Below are 25,990 nucleotides of genomic sequence, written 5' to 3' on the forward strand. Positions count from 1 at the left end.
AGGCAGGAACACCAAGGCCCTGACTCCCCGTCCAGGGCTCTTTCTAGGGAACCACACTGCCTGCATCCGAGCATCCAGCCCTCTGACCAGCCAGGGCCCCTCCCAGAACACCAAGAGGTGAGCACGCCCAGATCGTGAGAGTCAATTTCAAGTCTTAGTGAGACTTCATGCCCACAGAAGGGAGAATTTGCACACTTCTGGTCAATGAGCTTTGAAGAACAAAAGGTCACTGCCAATTTGGAGACAAAACCTTTGCAGAGACAACATCCTGCAATTGCTGCCCGGAGGTTAACCTTCACCGTTTGATCAGGAAGCAAAGAAGTCGTTGTTGAACAAACTCTGAAATACCTGAGGCCTCAAGGATCCCCACGCCCCTTTTAAAGTGCTTTCATGCTGACCATCATCATATTATTGTTTTCTTTGGCTCACCTCTTCAGTCTCTGACCACAAAGCCAAAAGCCACAGGAAGGCAGGAAAGTACAACAAATGGACTTTTTCTACCCATCCCTCGACGGACATGTTGTAGTTTTAGGAAGTCAGGGCTACTTACAGAAAGAACTCTCCAGAAGACACTGACTCTAGGTAAAGCCTCCATTTCAATGCACTTCTAAAGGCAGGGCCTCAACCACAGGTCTCTGTAGATGAGAAGGAAGTCATCAGCTATGACTCTGTCCTGCAAGGTATAGTTAACATTCATATAGAATTCTGCAAGTAAAACAAATTATTGGAGTATAGTTTCTTTCAATGTTGGGTTAGTTTCTGCTGTAATCAAAGTGAAGCAGCCACACACAAATACATATATTCCCTCTTTGTCACCACAGAGCATTGGGCAGAGTTCCCTGCTGTCTATTTAATACACACTAGTGTGTATATAGTCAATATAGTCAATCTCAGTCTCCCAGTTCATCCCACCCCCATTTTCCTCCTTGAAACCCATGTGATTGATGTCTACATCTGGGTCTCTATTTCTGCTTTGTAAATAAGATTATCTATACAATTTTTTTCAGATTCCACATATATGTGTTGTATAATAACACATTGGTCTTTCTCTTTCTGACTTACTTCATTCTGTATGACAGTCTCTAGGTCCGTCCACATGTCTGCAAATAACCAAATTCTATTCTTTTTTTGGTGAAGTAGTATTCTATTATATTATGTACGACGTCTTCTTTACCCATTTATCTGTCGATGGACATTTAGGTTGTGTCTGTTTCTTGGCTATTGTAAATACTGATGCCATGAAAAGACCCCTGTCTCGTTCTGTGACAGCCCTTTTCAGTTTATGTCTAAGGGTCCCACTCTGGGCGGGGAGGTTGGAGAGCCTTTGGAAGCAGTATGAGAAGAAATCGCCCCAGACCAAAAAGAGAAGTTGGCATGACTGCCTGGAGCAGCGTCTGTGTGTTGATTCAAGATGGAGCCCAAGGGAAGCGGCAAGACCCCAAGGGGAAGGCTTGATGGTGCCCTTTTGGAGACCGAGTCCTGGGCTGCTTGGCGCATAGCCCCTCCAAAGTGTTCTGTGTCCCCCGGCAGCCCCAAAGCAGCAGGATTACCACACTTAAAGGAATGATGCAGAAAGACATAACATCCTGTAACCCGTGACAAATGGCCTGAAGGCCCCTCCCTGGGCTTTAGCACTGCAGAAACCCGCAGACCTGCACCAGTCCTGGGGGGATCCCTAGTGGTGAGCAAGACTGAGCTGCCTCTCATTCTGTCGGACAGAACGTCAGATATTATAAAGAAAATAAGGATTGGGTATTCTTGCACACCTGAATTTGTAGATTACTGCAGAGCAAAGAGAGGCTAAAATGAAGGTTCAAGATGGTAGTGCCGTGTGTTCATGTAAAGCTTGAGTGAAGAATATTTAAGTGGCCAGTGGAGTCAGATTCGACACTGTGTGTCTTGAGATGGTTATTTACATTGGATTGGACGCCATAGATCTGGGTGTTGATATTCTGGAGGGAAATTCTTGGCTACCTAAAATCCAGTCATTCTGAATAAAAGTGATTACTTCATGATTGTTCTGAAAATCAAATAATAAGTAATCTATAATTATCTATAACTCAGGGGAGACTATACAGCTTTTGTTATCCATGACCTCCAGCTCCCTCGCCCATCAAACCAGAATCAGTCACGGCTGTCACCTCCTTTTCCCCCCAAAATCAAAACCCTAGTTTGGTTGTAAGGCTTATTGTGTCTTACACATGCTAGTAATCACTGGCTTTCCCTGGGAAGCCGACCTGATTTTATGTCACGTACATCTTTTGAAAATGTAAAACAACATTCTTAGTTGTTTATCTTCCGTGTCATCTCTCATTCAGCAGTATTGCACAGTATTTTGTGATCGCTTTGAGCCTGTTCACTTTAGACCATTTTAATAAGGTGAAAATTTAAGTGAAGATAGACTCGCTTATTTAAAAATCAATAAATTATTCATGTTATGTTTGAGAACATTTAAGCTAAAAATGACGTTGCAATTCTTGGTTTGCCTGCAATGTCACAGAGACTTGGAATCCCACAAGCCGATTCTGATTTAAAACATTGAAAAACCCTTTCTTTGTAGAAATGCAGGGAAGTCCAAGGTACTTTTGAAAATATGGCTTATTAACAAAATATGTGAGTTCTATATCCTTTTCTTAGAAGTCACCCGGATCACAAAACTACAAATGACTTGAAAAATATATGATAACCATGGCAGAATATAATTTTGTAAAGCTTTATATGGTGAAGAATGAGACCTATGTTTTCTTCCCCAGATTTTCCAGTGACTTAAAGTTCTTCTGATGGGAAGGTTCTCCATGGTCTGTTTCCAGGGTTATAGATCCATCATACCTACGTTTCCAAAATCATATAAACTCAAGCTCACGTTATTTTTATCAGCCAGGAATTAAATATTAATCAGCTTTTCTCAGTGCTTAGCCCACAGGTCTTACTTCAAAGACTTTTTAAAGGGGAAATACTAGAAGTCACGTCCGCTGGCCTGGAATCATTTTGTCAGCAGTATCGGTTCCTGTAGCTCTCTGTGTTGCTTAACTTATGACTTAAATGGAATGTTGAAGAGCCCTGAATGTATTAACTTGCTCTGTTTCCATATTGACATGATATATAAATGACGTACAGACCCGATGCATTTCGACTCCCAAATACAGGCCACAGTCCTTAAAAATGGCTTGTGAGAGCTTTCAAATTACAGTAAAATCTTTACACTCATAAGATTATGACCACTTCTTTATCTCGGTTTTTTTTCTCCAATTAAAATAATGTCTTGCTGCGCTGCTGCTAAGTCACTTCAGTCGTGTCCGACTCTGTGCGACCCCATAGACGGCAGCCCACCAGGCTCCCCCGTCCCTGGGATTCTCCAGGCAAGAACACTGGAGTGGGTTGCCATTTCCTTCTCCAATGCGTGAAACTGAAAAGTGAAAGTGAAGTCACCCAGTCGAGTCCAACTCTTAGCGACCCCATGGACTACAGCCTGCCAGGCTCCTCCGTCCATGGGATTTTCCAGGCAAGAGTACTGGAGTGGGGTGCCATCGCCTTCCTGGAAATAATGTCCTACTGCACTTCAAATAGGAAGAGGATACTGCTGTCCAGACGGTGGTGACTGGGCATAATTTGAGAGGCATTCAAAGTCTCCCCACCCCTCTACATCCCAACGGTAACTCTTTGCCCTCGCCTGCTCTGGGGCCAGGAATTTCCCAGTGTTGGTTTTGAGCGAAACATCAGAGTCTCTAATATGAATGACCTAAATATCACTGGCTCATCAGTGACAGCTGAAAGTTAGTGTCCTGAGCCCTCTCTCCCTCCATCCGATGGCGGGGAAGACGCCAAGCTCACCGCATGAGGCTTCTCCTGGACACAAGTGGCGGACAACGTACAGCTTTGTTTACAAATATGTTCAGGATAGAAGGTGCTACCGGTTCAGTCACTCAGTTGTGTCCAGCTCTTTGCAACCCCGTGGACTGCAGCACGCGGGCCATCAAGTCGGTGATGCCATCCAACCATCTCATCCTCTGTCGTCCCCTTCTCCTCCTGCCTTCAGTCTTTCCCAGCACCAGGGTCTTTTCCAGTGAAGGTGCTAGACTATTAGCTTATAAGCCCTCACTTGGATCCCTTACTTCTGTATGTGGACTTAAATCGTGCCTCTCCACTTTATTTTTTTAATTTTTATTTTCATTGAAGTATGGTTCATTTAAAGTATTGTGTTAGTTTCAGGTATACAATAAAGTGGTATATATATATATAAGCTTTCCTGGTAACTCAGTGGTAAAGAATCCACCTGCTAATGCAGGAGACATGAGTTCAATACCTGGGCTGGAAAGATCCCTGGAGAAGGGAATGGCTACCCACTCCAATATTCTTGCCAGGGAAATCCTGTGGTTAGAGGAGCCTGGCAAGCTACAGTCAGTGGGGTCGCCAAAGAGTCGGACACGACTTAGGCACTAAACAACAACTGTGTGTGTGTGTGTGTGTCCTTTTTCAAATTTTTTTCTTTATAGATTATTACAAGGTACTGAGTATAGTTCCCTGCGCATGCACGCTAAGCCGCTTCAGTCATGTCCGACTCTGTGCGACCCTGTGGACAGCAGCCCACCAGGCTCCTCTGTGCGCGGGATTCTCCAGGCGAGAACACTGGAGTGGGTGCCCTTTCCTCCTCCTGTAGTTCCCTGTGCCATACAGTAAGTCCTCGTTGGTTTTCTACTTTATATACACTAGTCTCAGAGAAGGCGATGGCACCCCACTCCAGTACTCTTGCCTGGAAAATCCCATGGGCGGAGGAGCCTGGTAGGCTGTAGTCCATGGGGTCGCTGAGGGTCAGACACGACTGAGCGACTTCACTTTCACTTTTCACTTTCATGCATTGGAGATGGAAATGGCAACCCACTCCAGTGTTCTTGCCTGGAGAATCCCAGGGACGGGGGAGCCTGGTGGACTGCGGTCTATGGGGTCGCACAGAGTCAGACACAACTGAAGCAACTTAGCAGCAGCAGCAGCAGTATATATCTGTTAATCCCAAACTCCTAATTCATCCCTCCTCCCTTCCCGCTTGGTAACTGTAAGTGTGTTGTCTGTGACTGTGAGTTCCTTTCTATTTTGTGAGTCACTCATTTGTATCTTTTTCTTAGATCCCACATGTAAGTGATGTCTTAAGGTGTTTGTCCTTCTCTGACTTACTTCGATCACTATGACCATCCATGTTGCTGCAGGTGGCATTATCACATCCTTTTCTTGAGGGGTGGCTCATTCATGGAGTGTCTGATCCTGATCTCTGGGGTCAGCCTCGTGGCTCTCAGTCTGGCTGTTGAGGGGTGATCCTGCCTGGGTTCAGGAGGGTGAACAACCTGATCTTCTGACTTTAAAAACTGCAGAGTAGCACCACACATCAAAACCTCGACAGTTTCGTTCTGGGATAATTGCTGATTGCTTTGGGAGAAGACAAACTAAGGAAATGATTGACAAGTCATCACAGTCAGTGTAGGCTAGGTTATGCTTCAGTAACAAACACACCCCGGAGCTCCAAGGCTCAAGGAAGAAGAGCCACATGTCTGTCGCAGGTCTCACCTCCTCACCCATCGCCATATCAGAGTGAGAGTGTTTTGCACTGGCAGGGTCAGGCCTGATGTGGAAGTGGCATGTTGCTTCTTTCCAGAGCTCACCGACCAGACCCGTCACGTGCTTCCCGCCTATCAAAAGGGACCAGGAATGATCCCGTGATGTGTGCCCAGGGATGCTGAGCCAAAAATATTCAGCAACCAGCACTATCCACACAGTGGATCATCGTATGATGTATAAAGGAGAGCTGAATCTTCAGGCAGCTTCCAGAAAGGAGCCACTCCTGGTACTCTGTGATGACAAGGAGGTTTCAACCCATGTCTCCCGGTGCTGTCTGATCCAGCATATTTCCCATATTACCAACCCAGTGCTGCCTCTCCGTGAGGATAGGTCCTCATCCAGCAGCTGAGGGATGAAGAGGAAGAGCACAGATGCAGCCATTCCTCGTGTTCTCCTGCCCTTGCAGCCTGGTCTAATGGTGTTATCTTGGAAGCAGGCTTCCTATTCGATTCCTCTGTCTCCAGAATCTTCCTTCCTCACTGCTCTTTCCTTCTGTGCCCTTGGGCACTTATCTTGAATCCAGAGATGGTGTTCTTCCTGGCAGTTGCTCTTTGGGGTCAAGGTGAGGCTGGTCTAAAGACCGATGCTCCCAGTGGTGGAATTCACTTCTCCAGCACAGACGCTTATGCCCTGTGTGAGCATGATTCCATCTGCCCACTGGAATCCCCAGTCTCCGATTCCTTCTGGCCTTCCTCACTCTTCTCTCTTCTTCCTCCTCCCTTCCCTTGCTCTTTGTGGTTTAGTGAAGCTGATTTTCTCGAGATATTTGGCTCATTCCTTTTATCCCAGGCTCTAAACCACCCTCTAAATGTGTTAGTTTCACAGTACTAATTTCCTATAACAAGAGAATCCCCCAGAAATGAGTTCACTGTGTCCTACCTGATGATGAAAGACAAGAGGTGGTGGTGGGGAGTGGAAGTCACTGTTCAGATGAGGCTCCTCACCTTGGAAAAGGCATCTGGGTATGAATTATCTAACAGTGTTCAGTCCTTCAGGCTAAATTTCTGTAAGGGTAGAATCACCTCAGAGAAGTCTCTCTTCCAGGTTGATGATGGGAACACCTGAGTGCAGCCCAGACAGTCTTGGGGCTCCCTGATGTACATTCCTCCCTGGCCCCATCTCCTCCTTGCCTCCATCACTGACTGTTCTCAGGGTCCCCACGCTGAGCTGGGTGCTGGGTAGAACGCTAAGAGACCCTGGTCCAGCCTCTGCCCCTGAGAAGCTCTTGGTCTCAGAGGTGGGCTGGTCTGTTCAGGAGAGAATGGCAGGTCATTAAATTGCTACAACACCAGACTGACTGCAAACATCCCAGTCACAGAGCTGGCTTCTGTGTGCTCACACAGGAGTGCCCAGCATGGAGCTGGCATACACAGAACATGTCTGGGATGAATCTGTTACAGGACGGGAGTAGAAGTGAGCACAATGAACTCTGGGTCTGTCCCTCTGCCTATGGCTCCTCTCTGCTGGGGGCCCTGAGATGTGGGGGTGGGGGACTTCTGTAGATACATTCTTCCATATCCAGAACACCACTTAGTACAGCTCTGAAATACCTGTTCTCTCTGCATACGATCGAGTGGATAAGGACCAAATCTCTCTTTCCCTGAGTAGATGGAGCCAACCTAGCATCAGCATTTACCCTTTATCAGGAATTAGGGCCCATATTCTGCACCTGCCCCTGGTCAGAACCCAGAACAAGAAGGCAGGGCCAGCGGGGCCAGCATGGGGACCCTCTGCCTCAGGCAGGCTGAACATTTTGAGCTGAGACGATCATTAGTGTCTGGCTTTCCCAGAGCAGAATGTGATCTCTGATTTAGCCCAGGTGAAGTAAGAAGCAGAAAATAGGGCCATGGGAAGAACACCTCCTGTTCTGCGCCAGGGAAGGCTGCTCTGGGGTATCTGCCAACACCCAGGTCTTCCCTCTGCCCCCCATCGGCCGGTTGAGGGGTCTCTCCACTCCTCTGTGATCCTCAGAGGCTGAGACTGTCCTGTGCAGCTATTGGTTGCTTTGTGCTGAGCGGAGGACTCTGTGGTTGTTGGAAAGCGGTATTAAAAGCCAAGGAGTGTCTCTGGTTGCCAGACTCCCCGGGCATCAGCCCTCACTCCGCTTCACGTCAGCCCAGGGAGTCCCTCCGTCTTCCTGGCCGATGCACCTCCGTCCGGCGACACACAGAGATGAGCATGTCCAGACTGCCCAGAGTGAGCAGATTAAAGCAGTTTTGGAGGGTGAGTAAAAGGACACAAATCAACTTACTGGAGGGGAGAGGGAGTTTAATTCCTGAAAGGAAAATTAAAAAGCTAAGCTGCTCGGGGGGGTGTGCTGTGCGGTATTCGCATTATCTTCCAAAGCTCACGTGGGGGGATTCCACTGTGCGTGCTTGATGTCTTGCCCAAGGTTCCGAATTTAATTTTAGCTAATCTGCAGCAGATGCAATCAGCAGTCAGTTCAGCTTGGGGTGTTTACTCCCAGCAAAAGTTTTCTAGAAACGGCAGTCTAGAATCTGGGCTGCTGCCTGATGGCGGAGTATATTTACTGCCCCCGCCCCTACGTATCAGCCGGCGTGTTCTGGTCTTAGCCTCTGGGAAGAGTGTCGAAAGTGATGGCTAACAGATAAAATCCTGTGGAAGTGAGGTCTCTGTGTGTTTTCTTCCCAGCTATAGAATTTATCAGAAGCCCTGGGTGATTAGAAGGGAAAAAGCCAAAGAATGTTCAAGCTTTGTGTGGTGCTATTAAAGCATTAGAGAGTCAAAGGCAATTGTAATCACCAAGCTTCAAACATGAGATATGGACTGTAGATGGTTACCATAATCCTCTGTCACAAGGGAATTGGTGTCAAGCCAGCCTCATAACAGCCGGCTCCTGGAATTTCAGCTTTTGCCCCTCCTCATGGAAGGACAAAGCATCTGTGGTGATCATGGCTCTTTTTGGTTGTCAGAATCTGGATTCAGAGCAACAAGTATTCCTTCCTGAGTAGTTAAGGTGGGATTCCGGGAGGTGGGGAATGTCCATGCCTTCCAGCAATCAGTCAAAACCCTCAAGTGTTTAGCACCTGGGAAGGAACACATGACCCTGAAGGTGATTTTCAGTCCTTAATACGAAATGCAGAAAATGTGGGTGAGTTTCCACCTTGCCTGACGTTATTTGACCTTGATTTTTGAGTGTGTACGGGTGCCCTGATAGAAACCACTTCCTTAGATGAATAAGCAACAGGGAGTCATTCGTGGAACGCATCTCGGACTGTAGGTGAACTGCTCTCCGTCCTGTGTGATGCTCTGAGTCACTGGGGAAGGGCCTGATGTGATAGATGTGCTTAGCCAATCACTTAGCAAGTCAGGATATCTCTCTATCTGAACTTGGAATGAACGGATAATGTGAGTTTGCCAGGAGTTGTGAAATTACTTCTTAAGCCAGAATCTACATTCACCTGGGTGGAGCCAAAACAATTCCTCCTCAAACAGAAGACTATGTGTAATATGTAATGTATGTATGTGCATGCATACGTGTGTGTAGGTATTTCATCTGAGCAAAGAAGAGCGTGTTGAAAATATTTCAGTGATGAAACTAGAGAAGCACTATATGGTCCCTGCATAGCCCTGGGCTGAAGGTTTTCTGGGATTAGTCTCTTGATCTTGGGCAAAAGTGCTTAAGGCCCTTCATTTCCCATCTGAAGAGGGAGTGGTTCCATCCAGCCCTGGGAGTTAATCTCAGCACATGGAAGACAGGTTACTCTCTGCCCCCGATTCACCCAGTATCTGTCTGGATTGTTTCTCAGAAAGGTTCATGGTGGAGTGTCCTTTCCTCTTTCACAGACGGTTTCATTTTAGCTATTAACACCTCCAGTGATCTAGAAACATTGTGTCTGACACCCCAGAGCTTCAGATGAACCCCTCAGGAAGCTGCATCTGGAAGGGGGCCCCTTAGCGCCATCTGATGCACACAGACTCACGAACTAACGGCAGTACCTTGGCCCTCTTCGCTGGAAGGAGGCCTCGGATCGATGTAAAAAGACATCCAGGGTTTCACGAGCCAAAGGCACAGTGCAGACGAGGAAGCACATTCTAAATAATCTGAGAACTTCCTTCATTATTTAGAGATGGGGATTTAAATGGGTGATGTAATTACTCTGTAGTCTCAATTCTGAATTATTCATCCCCCTTTTCTTGGTCATTTTATGCTAATAGCTCAGCCTATTGTTAATAAAATTTTTAAAAATCAGAGATAGATTCGAAAACAGTTTCAGAGAACGGATGGAGAAGACCCTGAATGGTGAGCAGCCTTGTAGCATCACAGGCAAACGGCAAGGCTAATTGTCCAGTTTCCTCCAATTTGCCAGCATCTCAAGGTGGGCTGGATGAACCCCCTCCCATCTCCCCCAGCCCAGTGCCACCACATAGTCCAGTGAAAACTCCTCCAAGGATCCTGGCAATTTTGAAGGGGATGTGTCCTGGTAGTCTGCAGTCAGGATCAATGGCAGTCCACTCATGATTACTTCTGTAATTTTATATTTTGTTATTGGTGGTGGTCGTTCAGTCACTAAGTCGTGTCCAACTCTATGGGACCCCATGGACGGCAGCACGCCAGGCTTCCCTGTCCTTCACTATCTCCTGGAGCTTGCTCAAACTCATGTCCGTGGAGTCAGGGATGCCATCCAACCATCTCATCCTCTGTCTTCCCCTTCTCCTCCTGCCCTCAGTCTTTCCCAGCATCAGGATCTTTTCCAGTGAGTCGGCTCTTCGCATCTAGTGGCCGAAATATTGGAGCTTCAGCTTTAGCGTCAGTCCTTCCAATGAATATTCAGGGTTGATTTCCTTTAGGGCTGACTGGGTATTGGTAGCAAGGGGAAATAAGAGGGGGGTTGGGTTGTTTCAACAAACCCAGGCCTGGTCCACCTGCAATAGTCAGAAATAGAACACTTTGGGAATGGCTGCTTTAAATGGCCCTGCTGTTTAGACTGCATGCATGCCGTGGCCAAGTGATGGTTTGTTTTCACAGAAAATCTGTGAATCCAGTTATCGAATGCCAACCGAAGGCATGTGATGTTTAATGACATGACATGTTTAATGACAGACATCTGTGCACCAGAAAAGCTGGTCCAGTTCACCCGAGGAGGCGAAACAGGTTGTTTGTTTTGTCCCCGTGGACTCTCTATTACTGCCGACAGTGACAGCAAACAGGCCCTCCCCGAGAACTGTGGCATAGCCACGCTCCCGAGAGGCCCTGCCGTCTCCTACAGCAGTGGGCAGGGTGCAGGGATTCTGCCACAAGCCCGTCTTTCCCAGGGTTTTGTCCAAAAGGGTCATTTTACCTCCCTGAGTATTGGTTTTCTCACCTGTAAAACTGCGAAGAAGAGTGTAGATCAGATTAGCGTGATTCTCTGTCTGGGTAGTAGAAGATAATCTCCCAGAAAGCTTTTTTTTTTCAACTATGCCCAGGCTCTGCCCTACTCCAATTAACTCAGAGTCACTGCAGGTGGAGCCTCTGATGTCAACATATTTTTTTCCAAGCTCCCCAGCTCATTCTAATGCTGCTGCTGCTGCTAAGTCGCTTCAGTTGCATCCGACTCTGTGTGACCCCATAGACGGCAGCCCACCAGGCTCCCCCGTCCCTGGGATTCTCCAGGCAAGAACACTGGAGTGGGTTGCCATTTCCTTCTCCAATGCAGGAAAGTGGAAAGTGAAAGTGAAGTTGCTCAGTCGTGTCCGACTAGCGACCCCATGGACTGCAGCCCACCAGGCCCCTACATCCATGGGATTTTCCAGGCTAGAGTACTGGAGTGGGGTGCCATCACCTTCCCCATCATTCTAATGGGCAACCAGAATCAAGAACAATTGTATTATGTGAAGGTCCTTCCCGAGCTCTCACATTCTGTATACTAAGATCCTAATGGTTATTTCTCAAGATGAAAGCACTACAGTTTGTATTGTGGTTCGGGTGGTTCCTAATATTCTGTTCATTTCAAGAGAGGATGAGTTGGAAGTGGTACAGTGAAACTTACGAAGGCCTTCAATCCCCCAAAGTGGCGTTTCAGGCTGAAGACTTCGAATATCCTCAGTGTGGACAAAGCATCTAATGGCCATCTGAATTTTTAATTCCCTGATGGGATATTTTCAGTCCTAAGAGCAGTGAACTCTAGTTTCAAAGAAATAAAACCAGCGAAAATAATATACTTTCTCTCAAATCCAGGCTTGTCTTTCTTGTCACTGAGGTCTAAGACAGTGTTAGGGATACAAAAATTAAGAAGACACAGTTCTTGCTTTAATTAATTTATAATCCAGTAGGGGTGAGAGAAAAAGAAATAGTGGATTGTGGCTTCGGGGTATCTAAATCTGATGTTGTTAGTGCAATTTTCCAGTCTCAAAAACTTGGCTGATGCGTTCAGAACTAGACAGAAGAGCCCTACCGCTATCTTTTGCACATTTAAAGGTAGTTGAGTTTGCGGGGTAAACATTTCATTCATCTGTCCACATTTCTTTGGGACAAAAAGATGTCTAATAAGCACACACACTCCCACACCTATACCCATAGATACTCTGAAAGCCCAAAGCATTTATACTGATGTTCAGCTAACATTAATGCATTTAAATATGCAATCCCACATCTATGCATTTCAATAAGAGAATATGGGGACCTCCCTGGCAGTCCAGTGGTTACTACTCTGCACTTTGACTGCTCGGTACCCAGGTTTGAACCCTGATCCAGGAACTAAGATCCTGTAAGCATGTGGCCAAAAAAAATAAGAAGCAAACAAACCACAGCGGGATATTGCCTAAGTCATGGCACAAATGTGAAGAGCAATTTAAAGCCCCCGATAACGTTTGGCTCTTCCCCTGGACTGTTCGGAGCAGCTCCCGGGTCGTGATTTGAGTCTTCCTGCGCCCGGTCAGCTCCGTGTCTGACTCTCAGTCAAGCTTTCTTCAGATCTCAGGGAAAAAATTGTCTGAGTCCTTGGAATCTAATTGTGTCTTTGCCCCCGGGAGTTGCGTTTAATAGGGGAAGCCCTTTCCGCTCTGTGAACCTTTGCGTCTTGTCTGTGATGGGATGAGGTTAGACCAGGTTTCCGTAGATCGTCTAATGTCCTGTGATTCTACCTCCAAACCATTTTCTTCAGGTTGTTAGGAAATCAGAAAGACTATTTTAAAGCTGGTCATCCAAAGAGGAAGTCAGACAGGGTAGCAATTCCTTCTCCTCCAAAAACTAACCAATCCACCAACCCACCTGGGTAATCTAGTTGAAAAGGCAACAGCATTGCAGACAAATCAGAATTTGAATCCAGATTCTCCCATCACCTCTCTGGGTGAAAGGAGGCAGGTGTTGAGCTCTCTGAACCCAAATTTCCTCCAGTGTAACGTGAAGCTGGTAATATTGTTTATACTCTAAATGTTTTGGGGTGAAGATTAAATTAGATAATATATATATATACACACACACATACAGTATCTATGGAGCTTCCCAGGTGGCTCAGTGGTAAAGAATCCACCTTCCAATGCAAATAGATGCAGGAGACATGGGTTCAATCCCTGGGTCAGAAAGATCCCCTGGAGGAGGAAATGGCAACTCACCCCAGTATTCTTGCCTGGGAAATCCTATGGACAGAGGAGCCTGGCAGGCTACAGTCCATGGGGTCCCAGAATTGGACACAACTGAGCAACTGAGCATGATACAGCATCTTTGAAAGTACTAGAATATGGTGGGTGCTCAGTTAGTGATGTCCAGGACACCTTCACTTGTTTGAGGGAGGCTGACTGCACTCATCCCAATGGGATTTTTGCTCCAGGTCACAGCGGAGGTCCTAGGGTTGCAGACGTGTTGAAGAAGGAAAATACGATTGGTTTGGCCAAAAAGTTTGTTTTCTATTAGATATTATGGAAAAACCCAAACAAACTTCTTGTCCCACCCAATACCTCCTGGCCCCCCAAGAGTGTGGAGTAAATGATGTCACGACACAAGCTTCCCTCAGCCACTTCCCCCTCCCCCCTTTCATGTATCTCTGGGTTGAGACCTATGAGACTCTCCCTGTATTTGAATTTCTCTTTGTGGCCTGCCTTTTATTTTAGTGTGTCTCTTCCTTGCAGACCAGAGCAACTGCTCTCAGCTCTTGAAGGAAAGCAAGCTAGAACACGCTTGAGCAGTTGTACTTCTCAGAGTCTCTAGGCTTCCACTCACTGGTGAGGTTGTGCAGTCAGGCATTTAGACATCAGGTAGACCCAATCACGGCTCTTTATTGGCCTCCAATCCTGTCCCTTTATAGAAAGTTCTTTGCTTCTTGTTAACCAACACTCAAAAATTATTAATTTGGCTCTTTATTCGTGAACATTAAAAGCTGGAAGTTAATAAATATTTTATGATCCTGAAGCTAAAATGCATATCTGATTGATATTGAGAGATAAAGAATGGAGGGCAGGAAAAAGACCTCCTCTTTCCTGAACTTGCAAAATCAATGCAAAGTGGGCTTTCTCTCACCTATTAATGCTGGCTGGAGCAGGAGGTCTGTGGAGCCGTGCTGCCTGAAATCCTGGCGTGGCCCCTGGGAGTCTCCAGGCAGTTACAATGTCACACCTCTGCCTACTCCTCCAGGTGAAGGTGGCTGGAATTCCCATGGGAGGCAGATAGAGTTGATAGCAGCAGCATCAGTGAATCCCGTAATGTCACGATTTCAAAGAAATATATCACAACTCTTCCTTCTCAAAAGGTGATGGATTCCTGGGTTAGAATGTATTTTTGCAAATTAGATGTTAATGTTGAAATAATAAACAGGCAATTCTTTCTACCTTTGTATTCATTGCCAGTGTAAGAAGGGCTTAAGTACACACTTAATTCATACTGGGTCATTTCTTCTGCAAATGTGCTCAGGAACTCAGCTGAGGTGTTGGTTTTCTTTAAAGACTTTTCTCCCTACCCCTAGTGAACCAGAACAGATTCTTTGCATTTGCTATTGATTAAACAGGTAGGTGGACCTTTCTGATAGTCCAAAGGAATGGAACTAGGATAAATAGGACCAATTTTTTCCCCAAAGCTCTAAAAAGCCCACACATTCACCTTGTGTCCTGGAAAGAGCTGTTACTTTGTGAAGGAAAAAGCATCAGATAGTTTTTTCATGGGATGGTCGTTCAAAGAACTATTCCTAACCAATGAAATCTTTAAGAAGCCTACACTGCCTCGTGCTCATGTAGGAATCTAGAAAGTTCCTATTTTCAGATGTTTTTGAAATGAAGTATGCTGAATACTTGCAATGGAGGAGTTCATGTATAAGATGTCAATTGTCAGATAATTTGTTTGATAGTTAATAACCAAAAGCAAATGATATGGTTGCAGAGAAACCCAGCAAACAATCTTGGGGACTGGAGAGTCTGTTGATGTTTCATTTTTAGGCAGTAATTTGCTGGGTGGAGACTCTGCTCTGACCGTTGATGGTATTTTCTGCACACATCTGAGGCAAGTTACTGAATGTAAAGACGAGTGTATGAGATACACATCTGTTAGTGCTAGTCTCTCAGTCGTGTCCAACTCTTTGTGACCCAATGGACTGTAGCCCACCAGGCTCTTCTCTCTGTGGAATTCTCCAGGCTAGAATGCTGGAACGGGTAGCTATTCCCTTCTCCAGGGGATCTTCCAGACCCAGGGTTTGAACCCAAGTCTCCTGCATTGCAGGCAGATTCTCTACCATCTGAGCCACCAGAGATACACACAATACTTGTAAGATTTTAAAGTGTCACCATGTAAACATGATTACCAGCATTTTAATGAAGACTAATAATTATCCTTGACAATGAGTACGTAGAAGAACCCACTTTAAGAGGCAAATGGACTTATTTACGGTAAATTGAAGGGTTCCTTAAACACTTTCCCTCAGTTGCCTTATTGGTAAAATGTAATCAGATTCAGTTCAGTTCAGTCGCTCAGTCGTGTCCGACTCTTTGTGACCCCGTCAATCACAGCACGCCAGGCCTCCCTGTCCATCACCAACTCCCAGAGTTCACTCAGACTCATGTCCATCGAGTCAGTGATGCCATCCAGCCATCTCATCCTCTGTTGTCCCCTTCTCCTCCTGCCCCAAATCCCTCCCAGCATCAGAGTCTTTTCCAATGAGTCAACTCTTTGCATGAGGTGGCCAAAGTTCTAGAGTTTCAGCTTTAGCATCATTCCTTCCAAATAAATCCCAGGGCTGATCTCCTTCAGAATGGACTGGTTGGATCTCCTTGCAGTCCAAGGGACTCTCAAGAGTCTTCTCTAACACCACAGTTCAAAAGCATCAATTCTTCAGCACTCAGCCTTCTTCACAGTCCAACTCTCACATCCATACATGACCACTGGAAAAATCCTATAAGATTCTGTGAGAAATTCATGAGATCACCTACATCATGAGCGACCTTGGGAGCTGTCTCATTAACAAGTGCTAGTTTCTCTTTTTCCCTCCTGTGCACACAACCTCTTGTTTAATCTTTAACTACAGCTCATAGGCTGAGGGTGGGTGTACTGACTGAGTATCCTTGAATGGAAGGAAGGAAGGAAGAATGGATCAATGGATGGGTGGATCAATGGATGAGTGAATGGATGGATGGATGGAACTAGCTTACTCCAATTTTTGTCTACATAAAAATCTGTGATTTAGTATGAGTCACCTAGGAATTCATCAAGTCTATTTTTAATCAGTTAGCATGAACTTCAGCCATAATGCTGATATTAACATTACCATATGATCTGAAAACACCAGAAAAGATTCCTTTTCTCTGTTGTTTTCGTTCTTGCCTGGCCCTTCTTTAGAATTATTAACATTATTAGGTAGTTTGGCTATTGGCCTTTATCCAAAAACATTATCCCTGCATTGTTCTGTGTTCACTGTTCAATTTAAGGTAGCCCTTTGCTTTAGGAAGTAGTGTTTCTACTCTGTGTTTATTAGTTAGGAAAAGGATGCAGGAAAAGCCCTAACCATTTAACCTAAGCCTTTTGGGGGCAAATGTTGGTGGATTTCTTTCTATGCTTGAGTATCCTCTTCTGTTTTGAGCTGCAGGAATGATGAGAGGGGAGATAAAGACACATTGAAAGGAGCATCCTTTTAGATCACGAGTCCTTGTCTTTGCAGAGATTTTACTTTTAAATACTTGATTTATTCTTGGCTGTGCTGGCTATTGCTCGAGGCATGTGGGACCCTTCCTTGCACGCAGGCGTCTCTCCACTTGGGGCATGTGGGCTGCTTCACTGGCTCTTGCTCGTGGCATGTGGGGCCCTTCCTTGCACGCAGGTGTCTCTCCAGCTGGGGCATGTGGGCTGCTGCACTGGCTTTTGCTCACGGCATGTGGGGCCCTTCCTTGCACACAGGCGTCTCTCCACTTGGGGCATGTGGGCTGCTACACTGGCTCTTGCTCGCGGCATGTGGGGCCCTGGCTCTTGCTTCTCTCCAGCATGTGGGGCCCTTCTGGCTCTTGCTCACGGCATGTGGGGGCCTTTGCACACAGGCTCTCCAGCTGGGGTATGTGGGCTGCTGCACTGGCTCTTGCTCACGGCATGTGGGGCCCTTCCTTGCACGCAGGCGTCTCTCCAGCTGGGGCATGTGGGCTGCTGCGCTGGCTCTTGCTCGAGGCATGTGGGGCCCTTCCTTGCACGCAGGCGTCTCTCCAGCTGGGGCATGTGGGCTGCTGCGCTGGCTCTTGCTCGAGGCATGTGGGGCCCTTCCTTGCACGCAGGCGTCTCTCCAGCTGGGGCATGTGGGCTTGGTAGCTGCTCCATACAGACTTAGTTGCCCCTGGGCGTGTGGGATCTTAATTCCCTGACCAGGGACTGAACACACGTCCTCTGAATTAGAAGGCAAATTCTTAACCATGGAACCACCAGGAAAGTCCTGCAAAGATTTTAAAAATAAAGTCTTCAACTGAGCAGGCAGTAAAGCATCGAATTTCTTTTTAACATTGAATTTTTTTTTTCCTTTTTTGTTGAACTGGTTAATAGCATCATCTGTTCCTTCACTACAATTCAATTCTTATTTGAGGACCTCACCTACAAACAACAAACTTCTCCTGCCTATAAGATGCCCAAACTTGATTCCTGTAAAAGTTAGCTAATACCTAGTTACCTGTTAATTAGTCGGATACACATTTCAGTTCCTTGACTGTTTCTAGGTATGGAGGTATCATGTCAGCTCTACAGGGCGAATTCAGAAATTTAGCATAAGAACACAGAGAGTGAGATGTGCCAGAGAGAGGCAGGGATAAAATACCCTTGAAACAGGCAAACAGGACAGTTTGTGTGATTTGGAAGCAGGGAGCTTGGAGGAAGACCACAGAGAGGAGATATTTCAACCAGATGCTTAAAATAAGTAAAGAAAAAATTCCCATATAGACCAATGGAGTCCAAGCAGAGAAGACAGCATGATCCGAGGCCTGGAACCACGGACCTTTACGGAAACTTATGCAAACACCAGGGCTTCCCAGGGGGCTCAGTGAGGAAAGAACCTGCCTGCAACACAGGAGACGCAGGCTCGATCCCTGGGTGGGGAAGTCTCTGGGAGAAGGGAATGGAGACCCACTCCAGGATTCTCGCTTGGGAAATCCCTTGGGTAGCAGAGTCTGGTGGGGTACAGTCCATGGAGTCACAGGAGAGTTGGATATGACTGAGCGACTAAGGACGCATGCAGACAAGACTGCTCCCTTCTGACTAGTGAGGCAGGTGTCTACCGGGGGAACTGGGGAGCAGGGGTGACTGAGCCGACCTGGGACCAGGTAGGGACACATCTGAATGAGGTGGCCTAAGGAAGTGGAGACTCACTGAGCTGAGGCCCAGGCATTACTTCAAATAGTAAATTAGTTAGTAGTAAATAGAAGTTAATGCATTTTCGTTTCTGAGTGTCCAGTGAATAACGCTTGGAGACAATTCTTCCTATATTTATATATATTTAGGTGAGCAAAGTAGATCAAACCAAGATAAATTTGCCAACATCCATTAGATCATTGAAAAAGCAAGAGAGTTCCAGAAAAACATCTACTTCTGCTTCATTGACTATGCCAAAGCCTTTGACCGTGTGGATCACAACAAACTGTGGAAAATTCTTAAAGAGTTGGGAATACCAGACCACCTGACCTACCTCCTGAGAAATCTGTATGCAGGTCAAGAAGCAACAGTTAGAACTGGACATGAAACAATGGACTGGTTCCAAATCAGGAAAGGAATATGTCAAGGCTGTATATTGTCACCCTGTTTATTTAACTTATATGCAGAGTACATCATGTGAAATTCCAGGATAGATGAAGCACAAGCTGGAATCAAGATTGCCAGGAGAAATACCAATAACCTCAGATATGCAGATGACACCACCATTATGGCAGAAAGTGAAAAAGAACTAAAGAGCCTCCTGATGAAAGTGAAAGAGGAGAGTGAAAAAAATATTCAGAAAACTAAGATCTTGGCATCTGGTCCCATAACTTCATGGCAAATAGATGGGGAAACAATGGAAACAGTGACAGATTTTATTTTGGGGGGCTCCAAAATCACTGCAGATAGTAACTGGAGCCATGAAACTAAAAGATGCTTGCTCCTTGGAAGAAAAGCTATGAACAACCTAGACAGCATATTAAAAAGCAGAGACATTACTTTGACAACAAAGGTCCATCTAGTCAAATCTATGGTTTTTCCAGTAGTCATGTAAGGATGTGAAAGTTGGACCATAAAGAAAGCTGAGTGCCAAAGAATTGATGCTTTTGAATTGTGGTGTTGGAGAAAACTCTTGAGGATCCCTTGGACTGCAAGGAGATCCAACCAGTCGATCCTAAAGGAAATCAGTCCTAAATATTCACTGGAAGGACTGATACTGAAGCTGAAGCTCCAATCCTTTGGCCACCTGATAGGAAGAACTGACTCTTTAGAAAAGATCCTGATACTGGGAAAGATTAAAGGCAGGAGGAGAAGGGGACGACAGAGGATGGCATCACCAACTCGATGGACATGAGTTTGAGCAAGCTCTGGGAGCTGGTGATGGACAGGGAACCCTTCCATGCTGCAGTCCATGGGGTTGCAAAGAGTCAGACATGACTGAGCAACTGAACTGAACTGAAGGTATTTTTACCTTTTCTTTCTGTGGAACAGCTCACCAACTCTGCAGATGCATTGCAGGGTTTGTTATTTGTGGCTGTGCTAAGTTGCTCCGTCGAGTCTGACTCTTTGTGACCGCATGGAGTGTAGCCCGCCAGGCTCTCCTGTCCATGAGATTCTCTAGGCAAAAACACTGGAGTGGGCTGCCATGCTATTTACATGCAAATTTCCATATTATAGAGTGAAAATATTGGAATGATTTTGCTATAAATAAAAACAATACATGTTACTTTGAGATTCCATTCAGGTCTGCTATTGAGTATGACCTGCGTGTGCTAAAAATCTTAGGGGTGATTTAAGAAACGGGAAAATTAGCATTCATATGTGTGATAAATAGACCCCTAATTTTCGTACCCTTTTTGTACATTTTTCGTTTGGTATTGAAAGTCAGAGGTCACAGCAGCTTGTGACTCCATCCTTCTAGAGGCAGATGGCAAGTGCCAGTTGGTAGCTGGCAGGGTTAACCTGTGAAAGAAGGACGAGAGAGGCACTTCACTGAAGTCACATCCTCACGTTCAAGCAGAAGTATTAACATAGGAGGAAAGCAGAGCTATTTCTTTCTCCCTGCTAGGAGGGCTAGGGAAATTGCAGCCTCCCAGCTCACCCTGCTGAGTCGGGATGCACCACAGAGGGCAGAACCCGGCTCCAGGGCAAAAGACAAACAGAAGCCTTCCAGCCTCTGAAGTGTGGTTGCTGTCAGTATGTCAAACAGCAACTTCCCCTGGAAAAGGACCCAGCCGGGGAGTGGAGGTTGAGTTCACTCTGATGGAGTTTAGAACAAAGGGTTACTCATCAGAGAAGCTGCTGAACTGCAGAGAGGCTGTCTGTAGCCTCAGTGTATCTTCTCCCTTGATGAGATCCATTTTTCTTAAGCGTTTTTTATTATGACACGTAGAAAGCCAGCCCGTTTCCAGGTGCTGTTGGTGCTAGTGTTAGAAAAAACCAGTGTATCGTTTTCTTATGATAGAGGCAGCTTATGAGTTCTTGTAGGTACGAGGTAAAGAGACGGGGAAATGAAGATGTCAGAAGGGGCGAAATAAAAGGGAATTATCATAAAAATCTAGCTGGAAAGGCATGGATTGTATGCATATAACTCTGATGGTGTTTTTGAACAGCTTTATTGACCTAAAGGACGTACAATCCACTGCACACCTTTGTGGTGTGTAATTTAATAAGCTTTGGCACGTGTTTACAGCCAGAAACCGACCCTGCAATCAAGATGTAAAATGAACAGACTGTCACCCCTCAGTGTATCCTCGTGTTCCTTCTTCTCGTTCATTTAATGAGTGAATAAGCGAAGTTAGCACATTTCTGTGTTATTGAGACTCCTCTGAATTTCTTGGAGCACCTTTGCGTCTCTGTTGAATGTCGGTTTTCAGGAAGATAATTACCTTTCAGCTGCGTGCTTTCAAGGAGCACCTGGGCTTTATGGCCAAGTGCCAAGCCTACCCAAGGCCTCTGACTTGGATTCATCTGACAACGTGGCTTTCGCCATGCCTCAGCCCGTCAGAAAGCAGCAGGATGCTGGCTCTGTCGGGACCTGTCCCACCTTCCCGGCAGGCTTCAAGGGTCCTCTCACAGTGGTCTCCTGTCCCGCCGTCTAGTGGACCCCAGCCCTTCACTGAAATCCAGCTTGCTCCCCAGATAATCCTGGAGCTTCCTGCCTCCTTGTCTTGCCTGGAAATTCCATGAGATTCAAGGGAAACCTCAATTTTCCTCTCTCTCTCCTCTGTTGCTATGTTTGGGGGCCCTGTTTGAGTCTCCTCCTCCAAGAGGTCCCCCGTTCTGAACTTATTTATAGCCTATGCTGCCGGTTCAGCATGTAACCAGACCCTGCTTGATGTTGTTAGCAAGCGTGGCGGTGTGAGTCGATGTTGCATCCTTCCGTAACGCCCGGCAGAGTCTAACACGGTGCACGGCAACTCTTCCTCCTTGAGAGTGTGATGGTGGTGGACTCGGGTCTGAGGATAGAGTTATGGAGGGTCAGCAAGCACAACAGAGGTAGAGCTGTGACTCTAGAGTGAAGGTGACAGTCACCCAGTCGTGTCCGACGCTGGGACCCCATGGACTATAGCCCACCAGGCTCCTCCGTCAGTGGGATTCTCCAGGCAAGGATACAGGCGTGGGTAGCTGTTCCCTTCTCCAGGGGATTTTCCCAACCCAGGGATCAAACCCAGGTCTCCCTCTTTGCAGGTGGATCCTTTACTGTCTGAGCCTGTCAGGGAAGCACTATAGGGAGTGATGATTTATTGGAAGCAGTAAGAGAATCCACGAGGAATAATCAGACCATCACTTCCCTTTGGACAAAAAGTGTTCACACACCTTTGTGTGCTGCCTGCCCGATGGCATTGTCTGAAATCTGCCTCTTACTCCCCACACTTGGCCCAGTGACGTCAAGGCCAAGGGCCATGGTAGCAGCACCCACTGACCCAGTTCAGCAGCTTTATCTGTGGATGCTGAGGACCTGCAATGAAGCCCTTCTGACATCCCACTGTGTCTGTGCCCCGGTGCCCGTGTGTTCTGGATAAGAATCGATAACATTCAGTTGACATTATAGATTATGTCACCAAGCAGTTAATTTAGAGTGTCATTGCTTTTCAGCTTGTATCCTGACCTAACCGAGCCTGATGACATCTGCCTAGAAGGCCATGCCACTGGCACGGAAAAGGGCAGAGAAACCAACCTCTCCTCCTCCCAGACCTAGAATTGCACTCCAGCGGGAGCAGTGCACCCTGCCTTTGGCCTCCCTCCCCAGGGGCACTAGAGAGATGAGTCATTCTCTCTGATGCCTTGTTGGCACCCTGGGCTGAGAGCAGAGTCATCTGGGTTTTTAGAGCTGGTGTCAGCACTCACCCGTGTAACGGGGGCTACCCCTCGTGTCTGCATGTTGCACTGTCATCTCCTTATTTAATTGGTCAAGAGTTTATTTCTTTATTTGGCTGCGTTGGGTCTTAGTCGTGGTTCGTGGGACCCGCACCGTGTCAGGTGGGGTGTTGCGTTGAGACACAGGGACTCTCTAGTCATGGTGCCCAGGCTTTGGTGTTGTGGCACTCGGACTTCGGTAGTAGCAGCACGTGGGCTCAGTTGCTCTGCCCCGTGGGGGATCTTAGTTCCCTGGCCAGGGACTGAACGTGTGTCCCCTGCATTGCAAAGCAGGTTCTTAACCACGGGGCCCTCGGGGAAGCCTGCACTGCCATTCTTTTTGAACGCCCCCTTTTTCCTTACATAGACAGGGTTGTTTTGTGGTCTAAGGCCATCTTTTGCTTGTTCTCTCTGACTCATGCAGAGAGTGAGGGAGTGGACACATGGGCTTTCAGTGTGATTTTCACTTTGTGTATTTTAAAATTACTCCAGCAGTCTAAGCATTATACAACTTTGATTCTGTAACAAAGATAAGTCTATATCCAAATGGTTGCAGATCTTAAGGACTTCACCTGTAGATGTGCATTAGGCAGGATGCTTCACAGGAACAAAACCAATAGAACGTATATAGGACATATATGTGTATTTATTATGAGCAGTTGGCTTACATGTTTATGGAAATTTTCAAATCCTAAGATCTGCAGATGAGTTGGCAGGCTGGGGACCTGAGAGAGCTGACGGGTAGCTCCAGTCTGAATCCGAAGGCCTGAGAAGCAGGAACACTGATGATATAAGTTCTTGTCCAAAGATCAGAAAAGACTGATGTCCCAGCTAAAGGCAGTCAGCCAGGATGAGTTCCTACTTACTTAGGGAGCAGTCACCTTTTTTGGCCTATTCATCAACTGATTGAATGAGGCCCACCCACATCGGGAAGAGCAATCTGCTTTCCTCGGTGTAAGGATTCAAATGTTAGCCTCATCCAGAAGCACCCTCACAGACACACCCAGGACAATGTCGGACCAAGTATCTACATGCCCCATGGCCCAGCCACCTTGATATAAAATTAGGCATCACAATGCCTAGGGCATCAGAAGGTTCCAAGCCCCTCCTTCTGTCCTTTGTTGTGTATCTGGACTTTCAGCCTCTAAGTTCAGGAGGGAGTCTTGGCGTTAGATGAGGGTCTGATGAGGATGGAGTGAGTGGGTGAGACCTGGCATTTGTTGTTTTCCTGTGCTTCTGAATACATCACCATCTTTCCTGACTTTCCCTGGTAAAGCCCCTGGTGAACACAACCTCACTTTCTGTCGGTCATCATCATGGTCCTCCCAGATCCTTGTCACAACTACTCGCCTGGGCCACTAACACACAGGGGAGTTTTACAGGGTTTGCCCCGGTGTTGGGGGGCCTGGCTGGAGACAGCAGCGGGGGTGCATCTGAAGCTGCTTGCTGTCTCCTAAGTCACAACCTCCTCTCCCTCCCTCTACCATCCCCTGCCCCCCACATTCTGACTCCTTAGTGGTTTCAAATGTCCGGCTGCATTTAGAGTAGGCTGTTGATTATTTGTAACCTTTCCAGCATCCTTTATTAATTAGGCAGGACATTTTTTTTTTTGGATGAACAATAGATATTGGACAAAGCTAAGTGGTAGCTGAGTTAGAATTACCTGTTTCATTCACTTGTTTATCCCTTTACTAGTTGTCTATGAAGACTTTGCCTGTGAGCCTAGCACTGTGTCAGTGATGGAAAGACAAATCGTGGGGCATCTCTGCCCTCAGCAGCAGTTTTGGAGGAACTGTCGTGATCGTGAAGGGCCCCATCTGTAATACCTGGCACGCCTCAGACTGTTGGACTGTCTTCCCTATCTGGGCTGCTCTGGGGGTGGGCTTTCCAAATAGGAATTGTCTTACAGGTCACATGCCAGGGTTCTGCTTTAATCACTTTGGGGCGATGGTTTTAAGAAAGGTCCCCCAGGGGTCTTCTTTGGTGGCTCACATGATAAAGAATCTGCCTGCCAGTGCAGGAGATATAAAGAGACACAGGTTCAATCCCTGGGTTGGGAAGATCCCCTGGAGAAGGAAATTGCAACCCATTCCAGTGTTCTTGCCTGGAATCCCATGGACAGAGGATCCTGGTGGGCTACAGTCCATGGTGTCGCAAAGAGTCAGACATGACTAAGTGGCTGACACTTTCACTTTTCAGCTGGTTCTGATGTGTGGCCAGGGATGAGAACTAAGTGGGGTGAAGCTTGTAAGACACCTCGGTCTGTAAAAATCTCTTGAGCCACTGAGAAAACAGTTTGATAATGCCAGTGCTAAAGGTCAGGGTCCGAAACTATCGAGGTCATTCTGGAGCATTTTCATCTCAGACAATTTTAAGACAAGTAAAGCCTAGTGGTTTCTGCCCCCTGTAAGAACTCTTAAGAGAAACTCACCATCTCCTGAGGTAGGTTGCAAGTGTCATTTTTCCTCCTGAGTTTTCTTCAGAAGAGTGGTGATATATTAAAAGAAAATCAAAACAGTGCTATTATAACTTCAGTAGCTGAAGAATGCAAGGGTGCAGATTTGTATCGCTTGAAACATTAGTCCCACTTTGGCACAGACTGCGAAGCTCTGTGTTAATTGAACAAGTGCTGTTCAAGGCAGGAAACTTGGTGTCTCGTTTGGACAGTCCCAGTAGGACATTAGTGGGATCTTCTGAGAATTGGCTTCCTTTTCAGATTTTGTGAGCTTCCCTTCCCCAACAAAGAATATCCCTCTGAGATTAGTGAGGGAACCCCTATCGATATGGCCCCACAGCTCTAGCTGGATCTTCTGATGTGTTCAGCTTTCACAATCAGCAGTAAAAAGAGAAACTTGAGTCATAGTTTCAGATAGTAAGGAGAGGATTTCCATTTTAAAAATGGATTTTTCCAGGCAGTCAAAGTCTGTAATGGTGTAGGCATATGCCTACTGAACACATGTATTGCCATGAGGACCTTATCCATGTTGAGATTCTGAAATCCTTCAGATGCTTTTCAGGGACACTTGTATAAATAGGAAGGCACCAGCAGGTCACAGTGGGGAACTTTGAGGCTGGATCCATGCAACAATTATTCGTCATTTCTGCCTCTCTAGACTCTGGGTAAGATATACTGTAGATGAGTCTGTTGCTTATGGTGACTTTAGGAATAGGAATTAGTAAATCCATGTGTAACGGTTCTATTAAAGGGAAAACATTTAACTGCATAAGTGAGAGGGCAGCATGGTCTCAGCATGTGTGCACACACAAACACACACACGGAGCTATGTGAGGTGTCGCTGTGCTAAGTAACTGTGTTGTGGTAATCATCTAATTATATATACACACACACACACACACATATATACGTATACTAAATCGTGATGCTGGGAAAGATTGAAGGCGGGAGGAGAAGGGGACGACAGAGGATGAGGTGGTTGGATGGCA

The 25,990-nt window shown here is 46.4% G+C and overlaps 1 protein-coding gene across 2 annotated transcripts in view; it reads left to right on the forward strand.

Annotated features, from left to right (window-relative positions):
• Window positions 1-25,990, forward strand: part of DPP6 (dipeptidyl peptidase like 6) — a 787,207-nt gene that overhangs the window by 115,718 nt on the left and 645,499 nt on the right. The window contains exon 1 of one of the 2 annotated variants that reach the window (XM_070368979.1): window positions 7,742-7,830. The exons of the other annotated variant lie outside the window; for it this stretch is intronic. Coding sequence (XP_070225080.1) covers window positions 7,780-7,830 — 51 coding nt within the window. The 5' untranslated portion in view covers window positions 7,742-7,779. Of the gene's footprint in view, window positions 1-7,741; window positions 7,831-25,990 lie in introns of those variants that run through there. 2 annotated transcript variants of the gene reach the window in all.

The sequence above is a fragment of the Bos mutus genome, chromosome 4 (assembly GCF_027580195.1).
Source record: "Bos mutus isolate GX-2022 chromosome 4, NWIPB_WYAK_1.1, whole genome shotgun sequence".
In the NCBI taxonomy this organism is placed as follows: domain Eukaryota; kingdom Metazoa; phylum Chordata; class Mammalia; order Artiodactyla; family Bovidae; genus Bos; species Bos mutus.